This window comes from Eutrigla gurnardus, assembly GCF_963514095.1.
Source record: "Eutrigla gurnardus genome assembly, chromosome: 14".
Taxonomy (NCBI): Eukaryota; Metazoa; Chordata; class Actinopteri; order Perciformes; family Triglidae; genus Eutrigla; species Eutrigla gurnardus.
The window spans coordinates 19,213,096-19,232,726 of record NC_139937.1 but is presented as its reverse complement, the minus strand read 5'-3'; the positions used below and the strand labels follow the sequence as shown (position 1 = coordinate 19,232,726).

Below are 19,631 nucleotides of genomic sequence, written 5' to 3'. Positions count from 1 at the left end.
TTCAATAAATGTGTCACATATATTGTGTTAGAACCGGACCGTTCCTATGGATTCTCTGGGGAAATACTACTGCACTCACTGTATACCTCACATATTTTAGCATACACACATAATTTTATATGCATTAAGGGTTTGTGAAAGGCTTTTAGGAGTTGGCTGCCACCCTTTGTTCCGTAAATTAAAGCTGCAGCCCGACAAGTACGTTCCTATAGCACTATTTTATCACACGTCATTAGGTTTGCAGAATAGTCTTAATTAGGACTAATCTTTTTACAAAACACTAATATACTCATAATAGTTTACAGATGGCTGGAAGAATGTAGACCATGAAATGTGCACTGGTTTCAATAAAGGACCTAAATGCCCTGATGGACTATAGGTGAGGACTATGAACAATGTACCTTTAGCTCTGTTAAAACCCCAAATGACCTTTACAGTCTCTGGCTTCTAAAGTGACTATTACACATGGAAAATAGTAACCCGAGACTCACCACTATTTACAGTCATACGCTAAAACACACACCAACGACCTTACCTTGTATTGAATCATACTAGTAGTCTGTGATGCAATGCTTTATTTTAGGGTTCTGTCATTTTGAAATATTTCCCTAATATGTTTCCTGGAAATAGCTGTTAAATATAACACCAATTATAAGCAAGAGAGTTTGGGAGTTGTTTCAAATTAATTATTCATCATTAATATATTCTTGCAGACTATTTATATTTGTGCAAATACTTGTACGGCTCAATTTATATCAACTAATCTGTGTAGCTTTTGTTTGAATGTCATTTATCTGTACTCCTTCAGGCGGTTTCATTCCTGTTTACCCTGTATCTCATACTATTTTAAGATATAAATCTGCACCACTACTGCAGCTGATTGCACCATTTTGAAACTCCACAGACCATCTAGTGATGGGGAAATGACTTGTAAATTGGACCAAGGCAGAAATTGGGGGGCCAATGGGCTTGGTCAGAGCTCCAAAGCTTCAAATTATGACGCTCGTTCCCCTCTAGCATCGCTCTTTGCATGTCAGTGACGGCATGTCAGTATATGTTTACATACATAGTGGGAAAACTTAGTTGGAACTATGTGTAGAAGCCAGAGACTGTGTAAGGTAAACGTAGCGGCTGTATTTATGTCTAGATTCAGGTATTTTGAGTGTTCACGTGGCAGCGACAACGTTAGCATAGCCTAGCACCCTTCAATCCAGACTCCATTCAGAAAACAAGCATTTTAAATATTGTTTGCTTGTTGTTCTGCGGACAGACAAAGAGACAACGCATGACCTCAGACCTTTTACAAATAATCATCATGGAGTTGTTTCAGCATCCTTTTTATCCATTTATTGCTATTGAATCACAGATAAATTGTCTATTTTGGGTTCATCCAGCTGTCGTGTCTTGCTAGATCCAGTGAATACAGCTTTGTGAAATTCACCAATCAATTCTGGAGGTGTGGAGGTAAGCCCCGCCTCCTCTCTGGTGCGAGGGATGCCAATAGACACAACTAACCTTTCGTTAACGAGTCTAACAAGTCATGACTATCGACTGAGACGACAAAATGTTAACTTTTAGTTTAGACCAGGGGTCCCCAAACCCCCAAAATAGCAGAGACATACATAAACAACTTACTATAAGATAAAAGCAGGACACCTAAGTCAAAGTCATCTCCATGTAACTTATGAGTGAACATCTTTGTTGTCATGTGCAAACTTGATTTTTACAAAATACTTTCATTTCCATGTTACCAGAAGAATAACTCAGTCAAAGTAATGAAAATCGGCGTCCCGCGACCTGGACTTTGGGATCTCTGTCCTAGGCCAAAGTCCTGTTTGTTTGACCTGTTCACCTCCTATATGTACTTTCTCTCTTTCTTTATACTGTGTCTGTTTCTCTACCCATAATGCAGTGGGTGGTTGCATCAAATACAATTTCTCACATACAAAATGAGCGTTGGTGTCAGACGCCATCTGTCCAAGCTGCATTATTTGCTGCTTTTGGCAGTGAGAACGGGTGTCACACAGACTCACAAGATGAAAACAATACCAGTGTCGCTGTCGCGGCTGGCAATGAATATGCTAAAAAAATAAATTGAGTCTTTTGGCAAATGCTTTTCCATGTACCTCCCAAATGATGACATAGTGCATTTATTTCCCTTTTTCCTTTTATTTTTCACAGTTTCTGTCACTACATTTACATAGTAAATCAATTCCACGCAGTGATCCATACTCTGCAGAGCCACACATCTGGGAATTAAATGTGAGGCTTTGATTCTGCCATCATGATATTGATGATTCTCTGATTCCGAAACAGATCCGTGCTGCTCTGGGAGCTCTTATTTGTCATTGTGCTGTGTTCCATGTTAACGACGCTCCGTTTCCCCCAACCTCTGTGTCTCGGCTTGCAGACGGATGCCGCGCTGATGTACGATGCCGTGCACGTGGTGGCCGTGGCTGTGCAGCAGTCTCAGCAGATCACCGTCAGCTCATTACAGTGCAACAGACACAAGCCCTGGCGCTTCGGGAACCGCTTCATGGCCCTCATCAAAGAGGTAGTTGCTTCTCTACCTGCTCCCCCCTGTCCTGTCTTCCTCCTCAGCATACACAGCACCTTCACACAGAAACACATGCTCGCGGGAAAGCAGACTCACCAAGAATGCAAATAAGGCAGAGGCAGTCAAGGAAGGGCATTTGAAAAAAAATGAAATTATTTATCTGTGCATTTGTTTGTACAGAATCCCCCCCCCCCCCCCCCCCCAGAATCCCCCCCCCCATATAAGTGTATACAACCCCCCCTCCTCTAGACATGGCCGCCCTCCCTGGCAAGGAGGGCGGCCATGTCGAGGCTGCTGTCTGGATTTCAGCTTTAATCAGCCATGCAGAAACAAAAACACAACATGATCTAAAGTTTTGGTAATTGCCCCACAGTTCACTGCATTTATGAAGCTGCCGTGGTTAATCCAGAGCTTCCTGTTTGTGGAAAGATGGGGATTAGGAGAACCTATATTTAGGGTTCTCTAACCCTCTGGTCCCCATTACTCCGCAGGGAGACTGCAAATAATTAAACTATATGGTCAGGGTTTTTCAAATGGAAACATTTATTTATATTAAACAGTTTTCCCTGACCCCTTTGGTCTTTGCTTTCCATCTTCTCCTCTCAGTCTTTTGCTTTTGTGCCTTTTCTGTCCTCTTGATAACACAGGACGATGCCTCCATTTCTAAGACGCTGTATAGCTCAGTGGCTCAGTTGTGATTGAACTGCAGATTCGGTGAGAATATGAATACAGCATGTAGGGGGATTGCTGTATAGTTGCTTTCTGATTAGATTGACAATTTAAGATGAGGTGAATTGATGTCTTATTTGGATTTGAAGATATCTTTTTTAAACAAGCCAACATCATAATCTTATGTTCTGCAGAGCGTTCACCTGCATGAGGCAGAAAAATGCCCTTTCAACTACCACTTTTTGGTGAAAAAATCTTTAAATATTTAATACCATAACCTGCAATATTCTAATAATAAAAAAATCACACTTCAATAATGTAGAGTTGAACTGCAGTCTGTACCCAGACTACGGATATGGAATATGGACACTGGAAACGTTTCCTTTTCTTAATTACTGCTGTATTTTACAGCTGCTCATCCCCCACGGTGCCAATGTGAAACCAAAGATCATAATAGCGAGCACCGACAGGAATAATTTTATGTGGACACAAATAGAGTATATTCTTGTCTTACTTGGTCTCCTGGATCACATCCCTGGACCTCTGGATCTCAGTTTTAAAACCTTTTTGTTGGCTGAAGTGCAGTCTTTTCATACACTTTAACCCTCTCTATTTTAGAACATTTAGCGAAGCCAAAAAACCTCCTTGAAAGCCCACGTCTCTGTGTTTTCAACAGTTGAACCACAGGGTCACTGAGCTGGTTTGTATTGACCAGTCGGGGCTCTGCTGTTGGGAACAGGAAACAAAAAGTCAGCACAGAGTGCAACATTAACTTTGTCTGGATAAGGTCAGCCCCTCTTCACCTGATGGAGTGGTTCTGTCCAATGTAGCTTTTTGTGCTGTTTCCCCCTCAATGCCTTTTTTTTTTTACAGCAAAAACTGTTGCAAAGAAAATGTTTTAGTAATTTTGTGTACAAAGACGACTGAAGAAGGCTTCACGGCACAAAGAGTCTCAGCCATTCAATAAATAAAAGATGTCAAATTTAAATCAGAAAAATGAGCACTGAGTTTTCTGCAGCCAATTTCTGTCAGATGATTAAATCTATTTCTACAGACAGAAATGGTTGACTTTCATTTCTTTTTGCAAGCTAATAACAATTGATGATATACTCTTGGTTGTGTTTTGGGTAATAAATGTTTTTCTTGGTGGTGCTAAAGGAGATGCCAGCACTGATATCATGGCAATATCTCTTTTGTTCCAAGGAATGTCGGTGATGGTGGTGTTGCACAGTTGAGGGAGTTGATGTAAAACATTAGGGAATCTCCTCTTTGAAGAAAATTAATGAACAAAACATAATGGAGTTCAATAGTTGTCAAGCCCAAAATGTGATTTAAAAAACTTAAACTTTTCAATTTGGATACTGAGGGAGTAAATCCCTTCCATTCCTTATATCATGTGTACAAAGTTACATTTTGTCCTGAGGATGGCAGTCAAGGCTGAATGACCAGCCAGGCACACTGGACACTGCCCTGACAACTCAGAACTCCAAGGGGCCCTGAAAGCTCCAGGGTGGATTTCTCCAAATAGACTTAAGATATGTTTAAGACGACACACCACTAGATCCCAATATTAACTGACATGAAAGAGGCCTTAAGGTGGATTCCGCTTCATGATCTGACCTTGAAGCCCTGCCTTAAAGAGGATCCTAGTGTCAAGATCTTGTTTATAGGCTTACATTTTTTTAGTTTAGCGCCTACGTGCCGAAAAGTTGAGGCTAGATCGCCTAACATTGACAAACTCTACATAGAGAGTGGGAGAAACATGGGGTTAATAGGAGGCTGGCGGCTCAGTTTGGCCAGGGTTCATCCTCAATGGGGCATGAATCTGCCAAGTGAGTTCCATGGCAATCCACCCAAGAGCTTTGATGATTTTGATATACAATGTTGACATGGACGTTGTAGCAACGCAACACAGTCTCACAGTTTGTGAAATTATCACAACATTTAAATCTAATGATTGTACATCAACATGCATGTCAATTTTAAATCGACTTTCCGTTTGCATTGCTTTCATGTTGAGCAGCACAAACATAATGGGCAATCAGTGTCCCTGTACACAAAACCAATACATTGTATGTCATGACAATGTCACCATTTGCCATGAGACTATTATGGTAGGACACCAAGATCAGCAGGGATCCTCCTCTGAGGAGCAGAAATATCCACAGCAGATTTCCAGGGAAACTAGCAAGCAGTTGACAAATGTTAGTTGAGTAACAAATCCACATACTGTTTGCTTACCGTAACAGTTGACAGATATACCGACCATATTCCTTGGTAATAATAGCTCATAACAATCTCCACTGGAGCCACATATCCTTGTATGCGCTGACAGCACTGGTATCAATGGGGAGGTATTCCGACACCGACTCAATGTAGTATGACAAATGCTTATGAGGCCGATGACTGAACCGAGTGAGGAAATTCCAGATCTATTACTCCCACTCATGTAACTAAAGAAAGGCCCTGAAGTCCCCGATTTCCAGTCGGAGCAGCACTGTGATGATTTGCTGTACCTACGAAGAAGCCTTTCCTGCTCCGAACCACTTTCATGCTACATTGTATCCTATCACACCCCTAAATATCTGTAAAGATTGGGTAATTGCCTTCCCACTGTTACGAATGCAGCCTCAGAGTGTGTGTAGGCATGTCGATGCAAGGGAAGAGACTGTACAAACAGAAACGGTGTGTACAAGAGGTAGAAATAGAAGTGTGTGTGTGTGTTCTCATTCCTTGACTGCTTTGCCTCAAACACTGACATCAAAAACACATCAGAAAGCGGAATCGTCTTGATGCCGATGATTGCCTGTCTCCTCTGATAGGCCTGTTATCTCTGCCTTCTCTCTGCAGGCCCACTGGGATGGCCTGACCGGGAGAATCACTTTCAACCGGACCAATGGCTTGAGGACGGACTTCGACCTTGATGTCATCAGTCTGAAGGAGGAGGGGCTTGAGAAGGTAGAGCGTCTTGGATTTGTGTGTGTGATCAAGGTGTTAATGCAGCAGTGATTTGTGAAAGATCAACACACACACACACACACACACACACACACACACACACACACACACACACACACACACACACACACACACACACACACACACACACACACAATCAATCTGCCGCAAAACCTCATTACTATGCAAGGGTAAATGCATATCTAAATTGATCTGCAGTTCATTAATTGAGGGCTTACAGGTACAACTAGGGGGCTTCTGAAAGGCGAAGCCAAACTGAAGTGCCTTACACGTGCATTCTCTCTACTGGGCCATCAGGGGGCGACTACCCTTGTTGAAAAGATGTCTGATTTTATGGAAGTCTATCCAAATATGGTCAATTCCGTTCACTGGTTGGCAATGGGTGACGTCACAATGACTTGACTACTTGTCCACTTCTAATTTACAGTCTATGGGTACAAGTAAAGATGTTGGCATTGTACATTTCTGCAAACTACGGGATCGTTGCATGTTGATGTTTCAGAACCAAAAATACATTTCATTAATATGTTTCACATCAGCGTCATATCACGTCTGCAGGAATGCTCAATGCCACATGATCACCGTTCAAATAATAAAGACGTGTAACAATGCAACTACTGTAAATAGCAGACTTTCTTACATAACATTCCATAAAGTTACATCACAACCTTCCATAAAAGGGTTGACTTTTTCTTTCACTTGAGACACTGAGAGTACAATGGAACTTCTATACAACACAAGGTTCAATAAGTCGCTTGATATTCCATATCACTTGATCTGTGCATTGCTCGTTGTACTACATCACGTGCTCTGACAGAACCTGTCAAAGTCCACAATCAATGTGTCTGTCTTTTACAGAAAGATACATTGCTATGATATTGTTTCCTTTCAGCCATATAGTACTCTGGCCAAAATAGTTGTGATTCATGATATAATCCAGATAATCATCAAAATATGCTTAAATCTCTTAAAAATGGCACTTAAACATATTGGTATCACTTAACATTTTGGAAAGTCACAGATAAGACATCGTTTTTTAGTGAACATCCTGTTTATGAAAAACAATCCAATAATCTTAAATAAAATAATCATGAATTATAAGTATCCCTGCATAAATAGAGGATAAATCAGAGTAGTCTCAGTCAGCATCTCTACCTCTCCTCTTGCACGTGAGCACGCATGCAGGAATGAGAGTGTTACTATGGTTACGTGCACGCTCTGTTGCTCAGAAACATTCTGCTAATGTAGCATTCTTGATTCATACTTGGTTATCATAGCAGCGTCAATTCAACTGATCAACACTAGAGCAAGTGGTAGTTTGACTTCATCCAAAGTTTAGCTGGTGTAGAATTAAAGGAAGTTGGTTTTAAATTACAATATTTTTTCAGTATCCTTCATATGTGCCCCCCCCCATTTTAAATCATAACCAGGTGCCCAGGGTAAGGATCATAAACTTTTATTATCCTATGCAAAAAGATAAAAATGTGTTCGTTCATAAGGCCAGAAAGGGGTTGAGTGGGTAAGTGTAGCCCCCGAGAATAGTAGCTCAGGTCAAAAATGCCCCCCAGAACAAGTACGGAGATAATGAGAAGCCCATGAGGGGCACAAGGGCACAAAAAACTCTTTATACAAAATATAACTACAGCCTTTTTTCTCTTCTACAACCATAAAAAAAAGGTCTTTGGATTCACAGTCAAAGTGAGCAAAAGAAAAACCTTTTGGCTTTGGTGGTGTTTTGCAGCACTCGGTGTTCGACTAAGCCACCAGAAAAGAAAGGCCTCCATGAAAGGCTTCATGCTACATTGGCTCTGTGATCTCATCGTAGACCAGCATGGAAGACAATGTACCTAACCCTGACCAAGAGAACCCATTTGTAGACTTGTTGTGGCAGCTTCCATTCCAAAACACTGAACATGAAAGCTGAATGGAGATTGTTCTCTGTATGAACTTTCATGATAAGACTGTTATACAGTGAGACTGGAGCCTTCAGAATCTGCAATATCTAACTAACAATATCTAACTAGCCTGCTGAGTCTCATGAGATCCAATATGCCCCGCGAGACATGCTGAGATCCTTGAACATGACCTTTTGCTCAGTTAACATTCTGCCAAGTCAACTTCAGATGCAACAGTTTTTTGAACAAAGCATTTTTCTTTTTGAAAATTATCTTTTTTTTTGGGGGGGGGGGGGGGGGGGGGGCATATTCCCCAAAGTAATATTTTGAGTTCAAACCATTGTTATAGATTCTGGTTGTGCACATTTTACGAACATTTTGACTGGAAGTCCAATTTGCATTTTGACCGGCAGATCATTTTATCTCTGAAGAATTTTACGAACATTTTTACTGGAAATGAAACCCAATTTGCATTTTGACAAGCAGGATAGAAATAAAATGTAAATGTGTACACTGATGGCAAATTGTAATAGTCGTATAAAGCACATTTAAATCAAACTCAGATCAAGACGCAGAATGAACACCAGACACATTTCACACATCTGACAATGCTTCTTACAATGCGTGCATTGTCCGTATGCAGATTTGAAATGTTGTTTACGGCTGTAATCATTCTTCCTGTCTATGCGTGCTGTAAAGAGATCACTGCTCAAGCAACTGTTAAAGGATGAGGGAATTGTATTCCTTTCATGTGACATGTCATCTCAGTGTTTCCTTACTGAGCCATGGTGGGACATGCGGTTTGTTGCCATTCAAGAATTTTGCCTGTTTGTTAATCAATTTGGTTTTGTGGCAGTCAACAGAAATGGCAAGTGATAGCCAAAAACAAAGATGTTATATCCAGTGAGCTAACGTGTCTTATCTCAGAACCCTCTCAGTTTTGCTCCCGTCTCTGTGCATGATAATGGAAGACATAAAATAAAAAGGGTTTTGTGATTCTTTGGGAAGCTTGACAGATATGGAGAATTCAGACCAATAACAGCCAAAAATAGGGATTTCAGCGTTTAAAATGTTTCAGTAAGAAGATGAAATAGGATCATGGAAGTTCCAGTAATATGACTTTCAGAGCTGCAGACTTCACAAATCTGGAAAGTGTTGTTGGCTGTGTGAGAATTATAATATCCTATATCGTGGATTCAAATCTCAAGAGCTGAAATTTAAAACATTTTGCTTACAATATGTGTTTATTACAAAAAAATATGGCAGGATTTATTATGCATGGTCGCTGTTGATCTGTAACGTTTTAATTGAGATAGAAGTGTTGAATTAATGGAGCAGAGAAAATGTAGAGTAGAGTCATAAACAGTTTTTTTTTCCATTTCACACACAAGCTCAGTATATATAGAACTACCTCAAGGTCCCCTTAAATGAATCCAACCCCCACACTTCCTTTTCTGATGTCGATAAATGTGTATTCTGTCGTATGCCATTCAAGGCTCCTATAATAAACACAGAAATCTAGCTAAATTAATTGGATGTACCGACCACATTATTTTAAATTGATGTCCTTCACATGTCTCTGCTGCAGCTCAGCATGAAAACACTACAGACGGTAACTTTAAAAGGTTTGACATCCAAACTAAATCCGAACCCTGCAGTAAATGTCAGAATGAATCACGGCATGTCGCGGCCGATGTGGGAGTGTGTGTTTGTGTGCTGCATCCATGGTGGATGTCTTTTTTTTTTTTTTCGAGGAACAGCATCTCCGGTATTCAGCAGTCAATTTAAGATTCATGAGATGATCAGCGGTAAGGGTGAACCCGCGAACACAACCCATACAAATAATATTCTCCAATGCAGCCGCAAACACTTCACACTCCAGCATCCTCGCCGGTGTTCCCCTCTCAGCAGCTCCTGACCTCTGGTCTGTGTGCGCCTGCACCTCCATGAATAATTTACCCTATTAATAAAAACCCCTTCAGAAGCCCTCCAGTCTCATGAAGCCAGAATTAAAGAGTTGATTTGCAATTACAAAGCCTATCTCCGGCCCTCGTGCGGGGCATCAGAGGAGCCCTGAGGAGTGTGTGGCTGGTGTGGCTGGTTGTTGAGTGCTTGCGGCCCCCGTGTGCAGGCCGGTGGGGTTGGGTTGGGATGCTGACGAGGAGGCTTTAGTGCGGAGACTTGAGGGAGAGCTGAGAGAGGACAAGAGAAGCCTTGAGGCACGATCCAATAGCTCCGCAATCCTCTTCTTCCTACTCGCTTCCCCAGGATACTGGCCTCTTCCTTTCAGCCCGCCTCAGTGTTGTTTTCCATCAAGCCTCCAAAAGGCCACAGGGCCAATCCAGATCCTAGATCATCTCTTACACCATTCCCTGTGGGAGTATAGAAGAAAAGGGTTCACACAGCTGTTAACTGTGTCCTCGGGGTGCGGCATATTATCTGTACGTCCAGGATAGAAAGAGGGAGATGTCAAGTTTGTAAGTATATATCTATACTGGACACGTCTGCTGTTTGTTTGGTAGTTTGCATCACATCAATGGCCGCGGTTTCAACAGCATTGGTTTTCCACAGCTTAGTAAGGAAGAAACCAACTAACTGGATTCCCCAATAACAAGGATGAACTCTTCACCTCCCTTAATCTCATGCTGAATCACAATACACATTGTATACACAATGTATAGAATGCACTGTCCTTGTGAACTTGGTAAAAAAAAAAAAGACACAAGTGTTTTTGTTTTACAGATTGGTACCTGGGATCCTCCAAGTGGCCTGAACATGACGGACAACCAGAAGGGGAAGACGACTAATGTCTCCGATTCTTTATCCAATCGATCCCTGATCGTCTCCACCATACTGGTAATGCAATTCATCTATTTATTTGTTTTTTCGTTAGTGTTCAGCAAAAAGGTAAAAAGTAACACATTTGGTAAACTTGAGCAGTTCACTAATCTTATCCAACAGGTCTTGTGAGGAATGACGTCTGTAAAAAATTCAAGTTACCTCTTCGTGCCATTTTGAGTTCACATTGTGCGAATTAAATATTGCAGCTTTAAATGTCTGTTTATAGCCAAATCAAATTGTAATGGTGCTTTATATGGGACCAATTATAGAAGGCTAGAGCAGCTCTCAGCCATAACACACTCCCTTCAAAGATGTCATTATTTTTAAGCTTTTCCTCTTGAAAAATCCTTCACTGCTTTGCCTGGGCTGCCCTTTCTGTTTAGAGCACTTTCTGGGGACGCTGCTCTCCGACTCAATTGAAGTAGAGTACCCCAAAGCACTGCACTCCCAAATTGCCAGTTGACTTCACCACTGTGGAGAACTCCAATTTGGTGGAGCAGGCTCAGGCAGGGGAAATTGACTGATTGATTATCCAATAAGATTCCGAGGTTTAGGGCTCTCTGTCTTTAGACCGAATTATCAGATGTATTGGGTTATTGTGTCTCTCCTACCAGCTGTGACAAAATCCACAGCATTGAGATCTAACATTGGGAAGAAGCAGCTAAATCTGTGTCTTAATGTTACTTGAATGCTAATTAATTGGCTTTACTAGCTACTATGGAGATTAGGTCCTTGATATATTTCTGGTTGAGCTTACTGATATAAAGTCTATGATTACACATAACAGACTGTCTTTTTAAAGTGAATTGTGCTTTTTGTTTGAGATTATATCATTATACTTAATATAAATGATATTACGTAGTCTCAACCTGAATTATTTCAGCTTAGTGGCTTTGAAATCACATTAGCCAACTCAAGGTAAGGTAGTTGTTATACAGATCTCATTCAAGCTGGTCTCACTCCCAAATGGCTTGGTCAGCGCCCCTCGGCGACAGACACCAACCTTCAGTTACCTCTCGCATTAACGCACCTGCATCATTACGGGTCGCTCAGAGCGACTGATGCAACGCGCGGCAACACGGTCTCATTGCAGGTGGTGAAATAATCCCATATTTGATATCCAGTGATTTGTGTCACTCAGCTCAACGTTCAAACTAATGTATTTCAGATGGGAGTGTCCTTCTTGCCTGTGTTACTAGCTGGATGTTGCATAGTCACGTGGATGCGTTGAATGTCCAACATGAAAAAGGACCCCAATTGTCTTTCCAATAGCATTGTTTTTGTACTGAGCAAAATAAAAAAATAGATTGCATTTGAACTGTTTCAAGAATTGCCTTGAGAATGGGCTGTAGAAAGAGAGAGCACACAGGTGGCCCAACAGGTCAAACAAACTTTTCATGTCTCAGGTGGTTTGTCTAAACTTAGGTGATGGACATTTATTTTGAAAAGACACTATGATGGAACCAGACACCCTGTTGCGTCCAAAACCACTAGAGGGGAACGTGGAACGCCATAGTGTAAAGGTTACTGACCAAGCGTCTGTACTTGGGAGTGAGAATTTGTGGGCTCAGTAGTTGATCTACTGTATATTCATCTATAGCACCTTTAGGATTCTTGTCTTTGATGGCAAGTCCATTCGTGACCATGGGAATTAGTAGTTTGATGGTAGATCTGGGTTTTTTGGGGGAGCGGAACCATTTAAACTTCAGTCAAATTCAAGTCAAGCCACTTTTATTCCAGGAATCACAAATTTGGCTCAGAGGGCTTTGCAATCAATATGACAACCTCCACCTACCGGGACAGGAGTAACATTTACATTACATTTAGGGCATTTAGCAGAGGCTTTTGTCCAAAGCAATTTACAATAAGTACATTTGTCAAAAGAAAGAAACCACAACGTATCATTGCCGATAAAGTAAGAGGTAAAAAATAGAAACAAGTGTTAGGTCCTCCTCTGAGTAAAGTAGTAGCTGTTCAGCAAACATACCTTAAGAACAACAGTGCTATGATCAAAGTGCTGTGTTGCTAGTGGGTCATGCTATGCAGAGTCGAGGTGAAGTCTGAACAGGTGAGTCTTGAGCCTTTTTCGGAAACATTGTAGCGTTAATCAACCGGCGTTTTATCCAGCAATTCTGTGCAGCATCCGGCTGCTTCACAGCGACAAAAAGTCTCCGGGAAGCCACAGCACATGCTTGTTGTGACAAGACATAGTCCAACAGGAGCATGGGGTTATGCTAAACTAAGCTAAGCTAAGGTCTCCCAGTTCCAGCTCAATAGCATTAAAGTTATTCCTTCAAGGGCCCGATCACTTCACAAAAGGTACCTCTAAGGTATCTAAAGATTCCACAAACTAACAAAATGGAATTGGTTAAATTATGGTAAATGAAGGACCTGTAGCTGTTGATTTCCCGTCACGTCCCGTACCTCATGCGTGGCGTGAACATGTGCATGCCTCTACTCCTATGAAGCCCAGTCACAGTCTCTGTACCATGTGAGATCAATGGTGGTGGAGGAGGAAGCTCGGAGAAGCGAGCCAAATTAAAGCCATTTATGATCCGGTTATCGAGGTGGCAAGCGTAAAAATAACAATATCAAGTAAATTGAGGGTTGTCATTATTTATGGTGGGCCTTCTTTCCTTCCGCGCATGCTGTGAAGTGATTGGATTGCAGTTATTAGCGACGACTCTCCACGGCTGTAATTGCCATATCAGGACTGAGTCGTGGGGAGATGTGTGATGGCTGTGAGCAGCGAGGAAGAGAAGGGAGGGGTGACAATAATTGGGTTTGTTACATTTGATTGATGCACACTTTCATCCAGCTTCTCATCATTTTCTCAGGGATTATGTACTATAAAACATGATGTAATTACTGTTGAGATCTTGGCCTATCAACAGTTTATCTACTTTGGAAATCACTCCTGTAATGTTGCGCTGGAAATGAAGTACCTTTAGGCTAATGGCTGGAGCTGCAGATAATATACTGTGTAATGTCTCAGAGAGAGCAAGGAGCAGGCCTGCCTCCACTTCCACGGAGATGAGCTACCCGCTGCAGGAGCATGGCAGAGCTATAGTGAACATTTAACTGAACGTTCAAAACGGGGCAAATAAGATACCCAGCAGCCGAGGCAGATGCCATCATATTTATTGTTGTTTATGATATTGAATAACCGTCATCGTGCCAGCTGTTGAAATAACATATATTTCGACCCAGTCTCGAGGCAGCGTTATAAATAGACATGAAATGCAACCTATTGGTTTTGTGTAAAGGGATACAAATTGTCATTTTTTTGGCCCAGCATAAGAACAATGGCAAACTAAATTAGATCCTTTTTGTGGTGACACACACATTTAACAAAACCCATATGATGGCCAAAGCAGACATAATATTAAGAAAAACTACATGTAATATATAAGACATGGTTTTGTGGCGAATTGTCGTCTCAATGACATGAAAAATCGGTGCAGGCATGAATGTACTTCCAATTGAAACGGAGGTCATGCCGAGTGCTAAAAAATGTGTCCATGTACACAATTTTCATGGAAGATTTCAACTTGAAAAGAATCTTAAGATGAAAAGTGTGAGGTTATGATTGAGGTTTAGATCCGACCCCAGAGCAGAGAGTGAAGTAGATGGAACAAACAAAGAGTTTATTGAAGATGAGCGGGTTGAGGAGCGGAGGTTGGCTGGCAGGAGCTTGTTGTGTGTGGAGAACGTCAGCTACAGGAGACGCGAGGCACATAGGAAACACTCAAAAAGTCAAAACCCACGCAAGAGCACAACAGTACAAAAACCGTAGCAGCCAGCACAGGAAAACCAGCCGAAGCACTGCTGAGGAGGCTTTTATGGAGGGGAACAGGTGCGCTCGTTACTGCAGGAAGGAAGCCACGCCTACTACCACACACATGCTCTGCAGGTGAAGGAGAACAGCAAAAGGGAGGGAGAATCCAAAATACACAGCAGAATCCTATGATATCTTTAAGCAGTGGCTTGTCTGTATTTTAAAGTTTAAATGTATTTAGTTATTTCTTTTATTTTTTTTATATATCTTTATATATTACATGAAATTCTGATGCCGTATTAGGGCCACTGTAGGAAAAAAAATGGAGCCGAGAGAGATTGGCAATATTCCTAGAAAAAAAGTCATACATTTGCTACTTAAATGCTTTAAAACTAGCAAATTTATATAAAGTCGCAAGTTTGAAAGCCTCATATTTGCTATCCCTCGGCTGTTTATTTATTTTTTTTCCTACAGTGGCCCTAATACGCTGTCGTATGAAATCCAGTCGAAATAAAGAAATTAAATAAATTCAACGAAACAACAATCATACAAATGGTGAGTGTTACTACAGGGTCACATAGTCATAGAGAAAACATAACTTTGGACTTTTCTAAACCAAACCAACACGTTTTTCTAATTCCTCGATCCAAAGTGCTCCGACCAAACTCCACTCTACACAGACTGCAGGAGCAACAGCTTCATTCTGTAGAGTCTCAGTGGTATACGGTATAGCTGCAGTATCTCCTGCTTTCCTTCTTTCACCTGTTTCCTACACCCAGCCACAATTTTAGACCATTTATCACATTCGCTTTCTTCTCCAATGTTCCTCTGCCGTATCGTTTTCACATTAGCAGACTCATTACCCAAGAAGGAGTTAATTATTTGATTTCATTGTGAGGCTTTGCGGTTTCTCCGTGCTAGTTGAAGATTTTGTTATCAGCGACTTTGTAAGATACTTTTTGGTAAATGGACCTGCATTTATATAGTGCTTCTGTAGTCTCATTCACTCTCTGTCACACACACACACACACACGCACACACACACACCTTTGGCCATTGAGTCCAACATGTGGACTGGAGGAGCTGGGGCATGGGACCAGGACTTGTCTGGCTCTGAGCCACAGCTGTTATGTTTCTATTTCTAATGGAAGATAACTTGTGGTTCTCAGATAAAGGGGGAATGACTTGGGTTGGGGATGCGTTTGTCTTTGGCAGTAGGTGTTTGTTTAATAAGCGACAGCAGTTAATTGAAACAGAATGTGGATTTTATTCTCTTCCACTTTGCATTCTATCAATCAATCAGGGTTTCTGAATCCGGGTCTTTTCTGGGCTAAAAGCATTGGAAAGCTAAACCAAAAAAAAAAAAGAAGAAGAAGAAAAATAACCTAGTGATTAAAATGTTTGGCCGAAAAACAAAACATCATCTGTCCTCAGATCAGGTCTCATTTCCATTTGGCTGTCAGTGTTCAGGGCAAGGACGCGCAGAGCCTGCAGACCTTCCAGGACGTTCTTCACATTCCGACAAGAGACAGATGTGGAAAGATAATTAATAAACAGGACCCGTTTCCTTCATCACTATATCAAAGTGTAAAGGATCATTAAGCTGTCAGACATATGGTGTCAGTGTAACATATCCTGGTGATTATCTGCCGCGTGATGCATCTCTAATGTGTCGCAATCAGCTGATCATCTGTAGCACATAAACCAGATCCTAATGTAACTCTATTAACCCAAAAAGCACAGAACGGAGAGTTCCTGCTCATCTATCTACACATATTGATTATTGTTTAACCATATTTATGTCTATATGTATGTATACATGTGCAGCAGTAGTCTCACATCACACTCGCTCTGAGCACCTGGATGAGCAGAAATTAAATCAATAATAGTAAAATAAATGTTTTAAATGACTCAAATGAGGCAGTAGCATTTATTTCTACTGAGGCACACAATCCACAGTTTTTATCTGGAGAGGAACGAGTGATTTAGTGTGTAGGAAGAGGATGCAGAGGCGTGGATGTGATATAGCTTTAATTAGGTTTGCTTCTCCTTCACTCTATCTTTTTTAATTAAAGATGCACCGGCCTCCATCTGCAGCACACAGGAGGGACCGTGTGTATTTGTGTTTGTATGTTGTATAACCCCAACACATATCACTATATCAGGACATAAACTATTGTACATGCTTTAGACTATACATGTGTTTAAAGCCAGCAAGTCGTTTTCTGTTTTAAACTGATTTAAAAAGCAAAACGATAAAATGATAAATGATTTAAAATGTAACTTAAAGCATTACGATGCACTCTGATATTATTGCTAGTCATTTTAATTGCGTGAGTTTTAGGGAGGGGAGTTATCTTTTTTGTATAAATATACACTTATTATTAATAATTATTATTTTAAATGGATTATATCATTGATATCTACTGTATATATACATAAATCAAGTGATATTATTAAGTGTGTCACCTCTGGGACACCATAGTGCAGATTGCACACACACACACACACACACACACACACACACACACACACACACACACACACACAGTGAATCAGCAACACATCTTATCGGGCATCGTGCTCGTGTGTGAGATCAGGGGCATCGCTGGGCCTGTGTTGATACGATTCACTGGGATTAAAGCAAGTGTGCAGCAGCTGGAGAAGCAAAGCATTCCATTAAAATGTCTTTTGAACAGCGTCTCGTTTGAAGCTGTAATGACAGACGTTGCTAAAGCTCTGTTGGTCGCAGTTAGCCTTGATCAAACCAGAATAAACACGCTGCGTGAATTATTGGAGAGTTTTTTTTTATGATTTGGAGCAGAAAAGGATTTTATAATCTGGATCCATACAGAATAAATACAATATTCTCTCCCCTTCGGACGTCGGATCACAGCGTTCAACCAAGTCTCCTTAATTACAAATACAAGCTGTGGGGCTCACTTCTGGGAGATTTGGTGGGAAGCGTAGAAGTACGAGCACTAAATACATATATACATACATAGTGAGTTCTCCATGTTGCAATTCTCTCCAAATGTTTAGTGAAAACATGTGTACACTATGTACTGGAATTAAAGTATCCCACAATCCATCTTGAAAAGTAGTGTCCAATCCATCATGCATTGTGCACTGGAGGAGAGCATCATTGAGACAAATCTATGAAAGAAATATATTTAATGTGAGCGGAGCATCACAAGACAGACGGCCACAACGTCATTTGTCTTTATTTGTTCATTTGAGAAAACACTTGTCCCCACATTGACAACGACAGCGTATACCGCTCCTTTTGCTCTTACCTTTCACAATAAAAGCCCTATATACATGATGAACTTAAATTCCAACAAATTCCCATACATGTATTTATTATGGATGGTCCATAATAATGCAAAATCTCAGTGCTGTGGCTAAACTGGATAAATAATAAATAAAACCCTCCATGTGCCATTTACACTTCCACCGATGGGTGATGAGAGCTTTTCTAGAAAGAAATCACAGGTATTGCTGAGTGCGCCAGTGAGAGGTGCTTTTTGTTAATGTGCCCGGCGACGGTTTACGATAATTACAGTCTTTCACAGCTGACAGGGTGAGAGGTCATCAGCTGCTAATGGGCTCTCAATAGCTTCTTTGTGCTCCACATGCTAGATGACAGTTGTTTCACGTTAACATGGCAGAAAGACAGGGAGAGGAATTTAATGATCATTTAAAGGGGTCGAGGAGGAATTTACTGTCAGCTGGTTCAAACGGGCCTCTGAGAGAGAGAAGGACAGAACCGATGAAATTTCGTCGAAAATTTTGTCAAAAATGTTGTCGAAGTCGAAACAGACTTTTCAGAAATCAAGATGTCTTGTTGCGTCGTAGGGTATCAGGGATAGGAAACAATAGGAAAAAACTTGCAAAAACTAAACATTTTTATAGAATATTATCATTGAAAATGTCCTTTGATGCAAAACACAAGCACTTAACAGACTGACCTCCTGTTTTCTGGTCTCTGCAGCTCATTTCATATGAGTTTTCTCCTGTTTATCACACACAATGGTAAACCAATGATGGAGATAATGACCATAAATTAGTAACAGCAGCGGCCACAAAGCTGGTGGTTCTCAGTAGGCTATATAATGGTAAACACCACTGATCAACCTTAACAACATTAGCATGTTAGCATTCATACGGTAATATTCTATCTGCGATGTGACATTTACTTTCCACTATTCCTGAACACAAAAAGTGTCAGTCAGATGTAAAGCTGGTCCCGGTCTTATCTAAAATGGTATCATGCTTTAATTACGGTATATTTCCAAAGGTAACTGTGTTTAATTGAGTGTATTTACACGGTGACATTAGGGAAAGGTGGGGCCACACATATAGACAAGGACTTCCACCCAGGCAACCTTTGGCTTGGTGTAATTGCTGAATAGCAGACTACTGGCGTGCAGCCACGGAGCAGGAGTCACGGAGAGCAGACGGTATCACGGTGTAGATTTCTTAGTGAGATGCTGTTAAGGAGATGACAGAACATTTCTTCATGTTGTCTTCACACTACAGCACCGTAAACCTTTAAAACGTACATAGCGAAAAGTCGACGTAGCCTAAAACACGGATGTCGACGCCGAAGGCTTATTGACTCTTGTAGTATGTATTGTATTCTAAAGTAACAAAAAACAAAGAATGTGACAGCTGAGGTAATGCATGTATGTTTCCAGGTTTCACTTTTCACGACTCAAGCTCAATACACGGAAGCAGGTGATAAATAACCCTTGATTTCGCATATTTGGAAATTAAAAGGTAAAAAAACCCCGTCTTCCTTCTCCTACACGTCAACACTGGCAGTCGTCCTTCTGCACACAGTATTAAGAGTACTGGGAAAACTACCTGTGTGGATTTGAAACCAGCGGCATGCTCATCAGCGCTGAAG

At 41.0% G+C, this 19,631-nt stretch overlaps 1 protein-coding gene across 3 annotated transcripts in view; it reads left to right on the top strand.

Moving 5' to 3' along the window:
• The window catches only part of grik2 (glutamate receptor, ionotropic, kainate 2), a 175,276-nt gene that overhangs the window by 107,078 nt on the left and 48,567 nt on the right, over nucleotides 1-19,631 (top strand). For all 3 annotated transcript variants that reach the window (XM_084026073.1, XM_084026074.1, XM_084026075.1), the window contains 3 exons: nucleotides 2,411-2,554; nucleotides 6,077-6,184; nucleotides 10,843-10,956. In XM_084026073.1, the coding sequence (XP_083882199.1) occupies nucleotides 2,411-2,554; nucleotides 6,077-6,184; nucleotides 10,843-10,956 (366 nt within the window). The remainder of the gene's footprint in view (nucleotides 1-2,410; nucleotides 2,555-6,076; nucleotides 6,185-10,842; nucleotides 10,957-19,631) is intronic.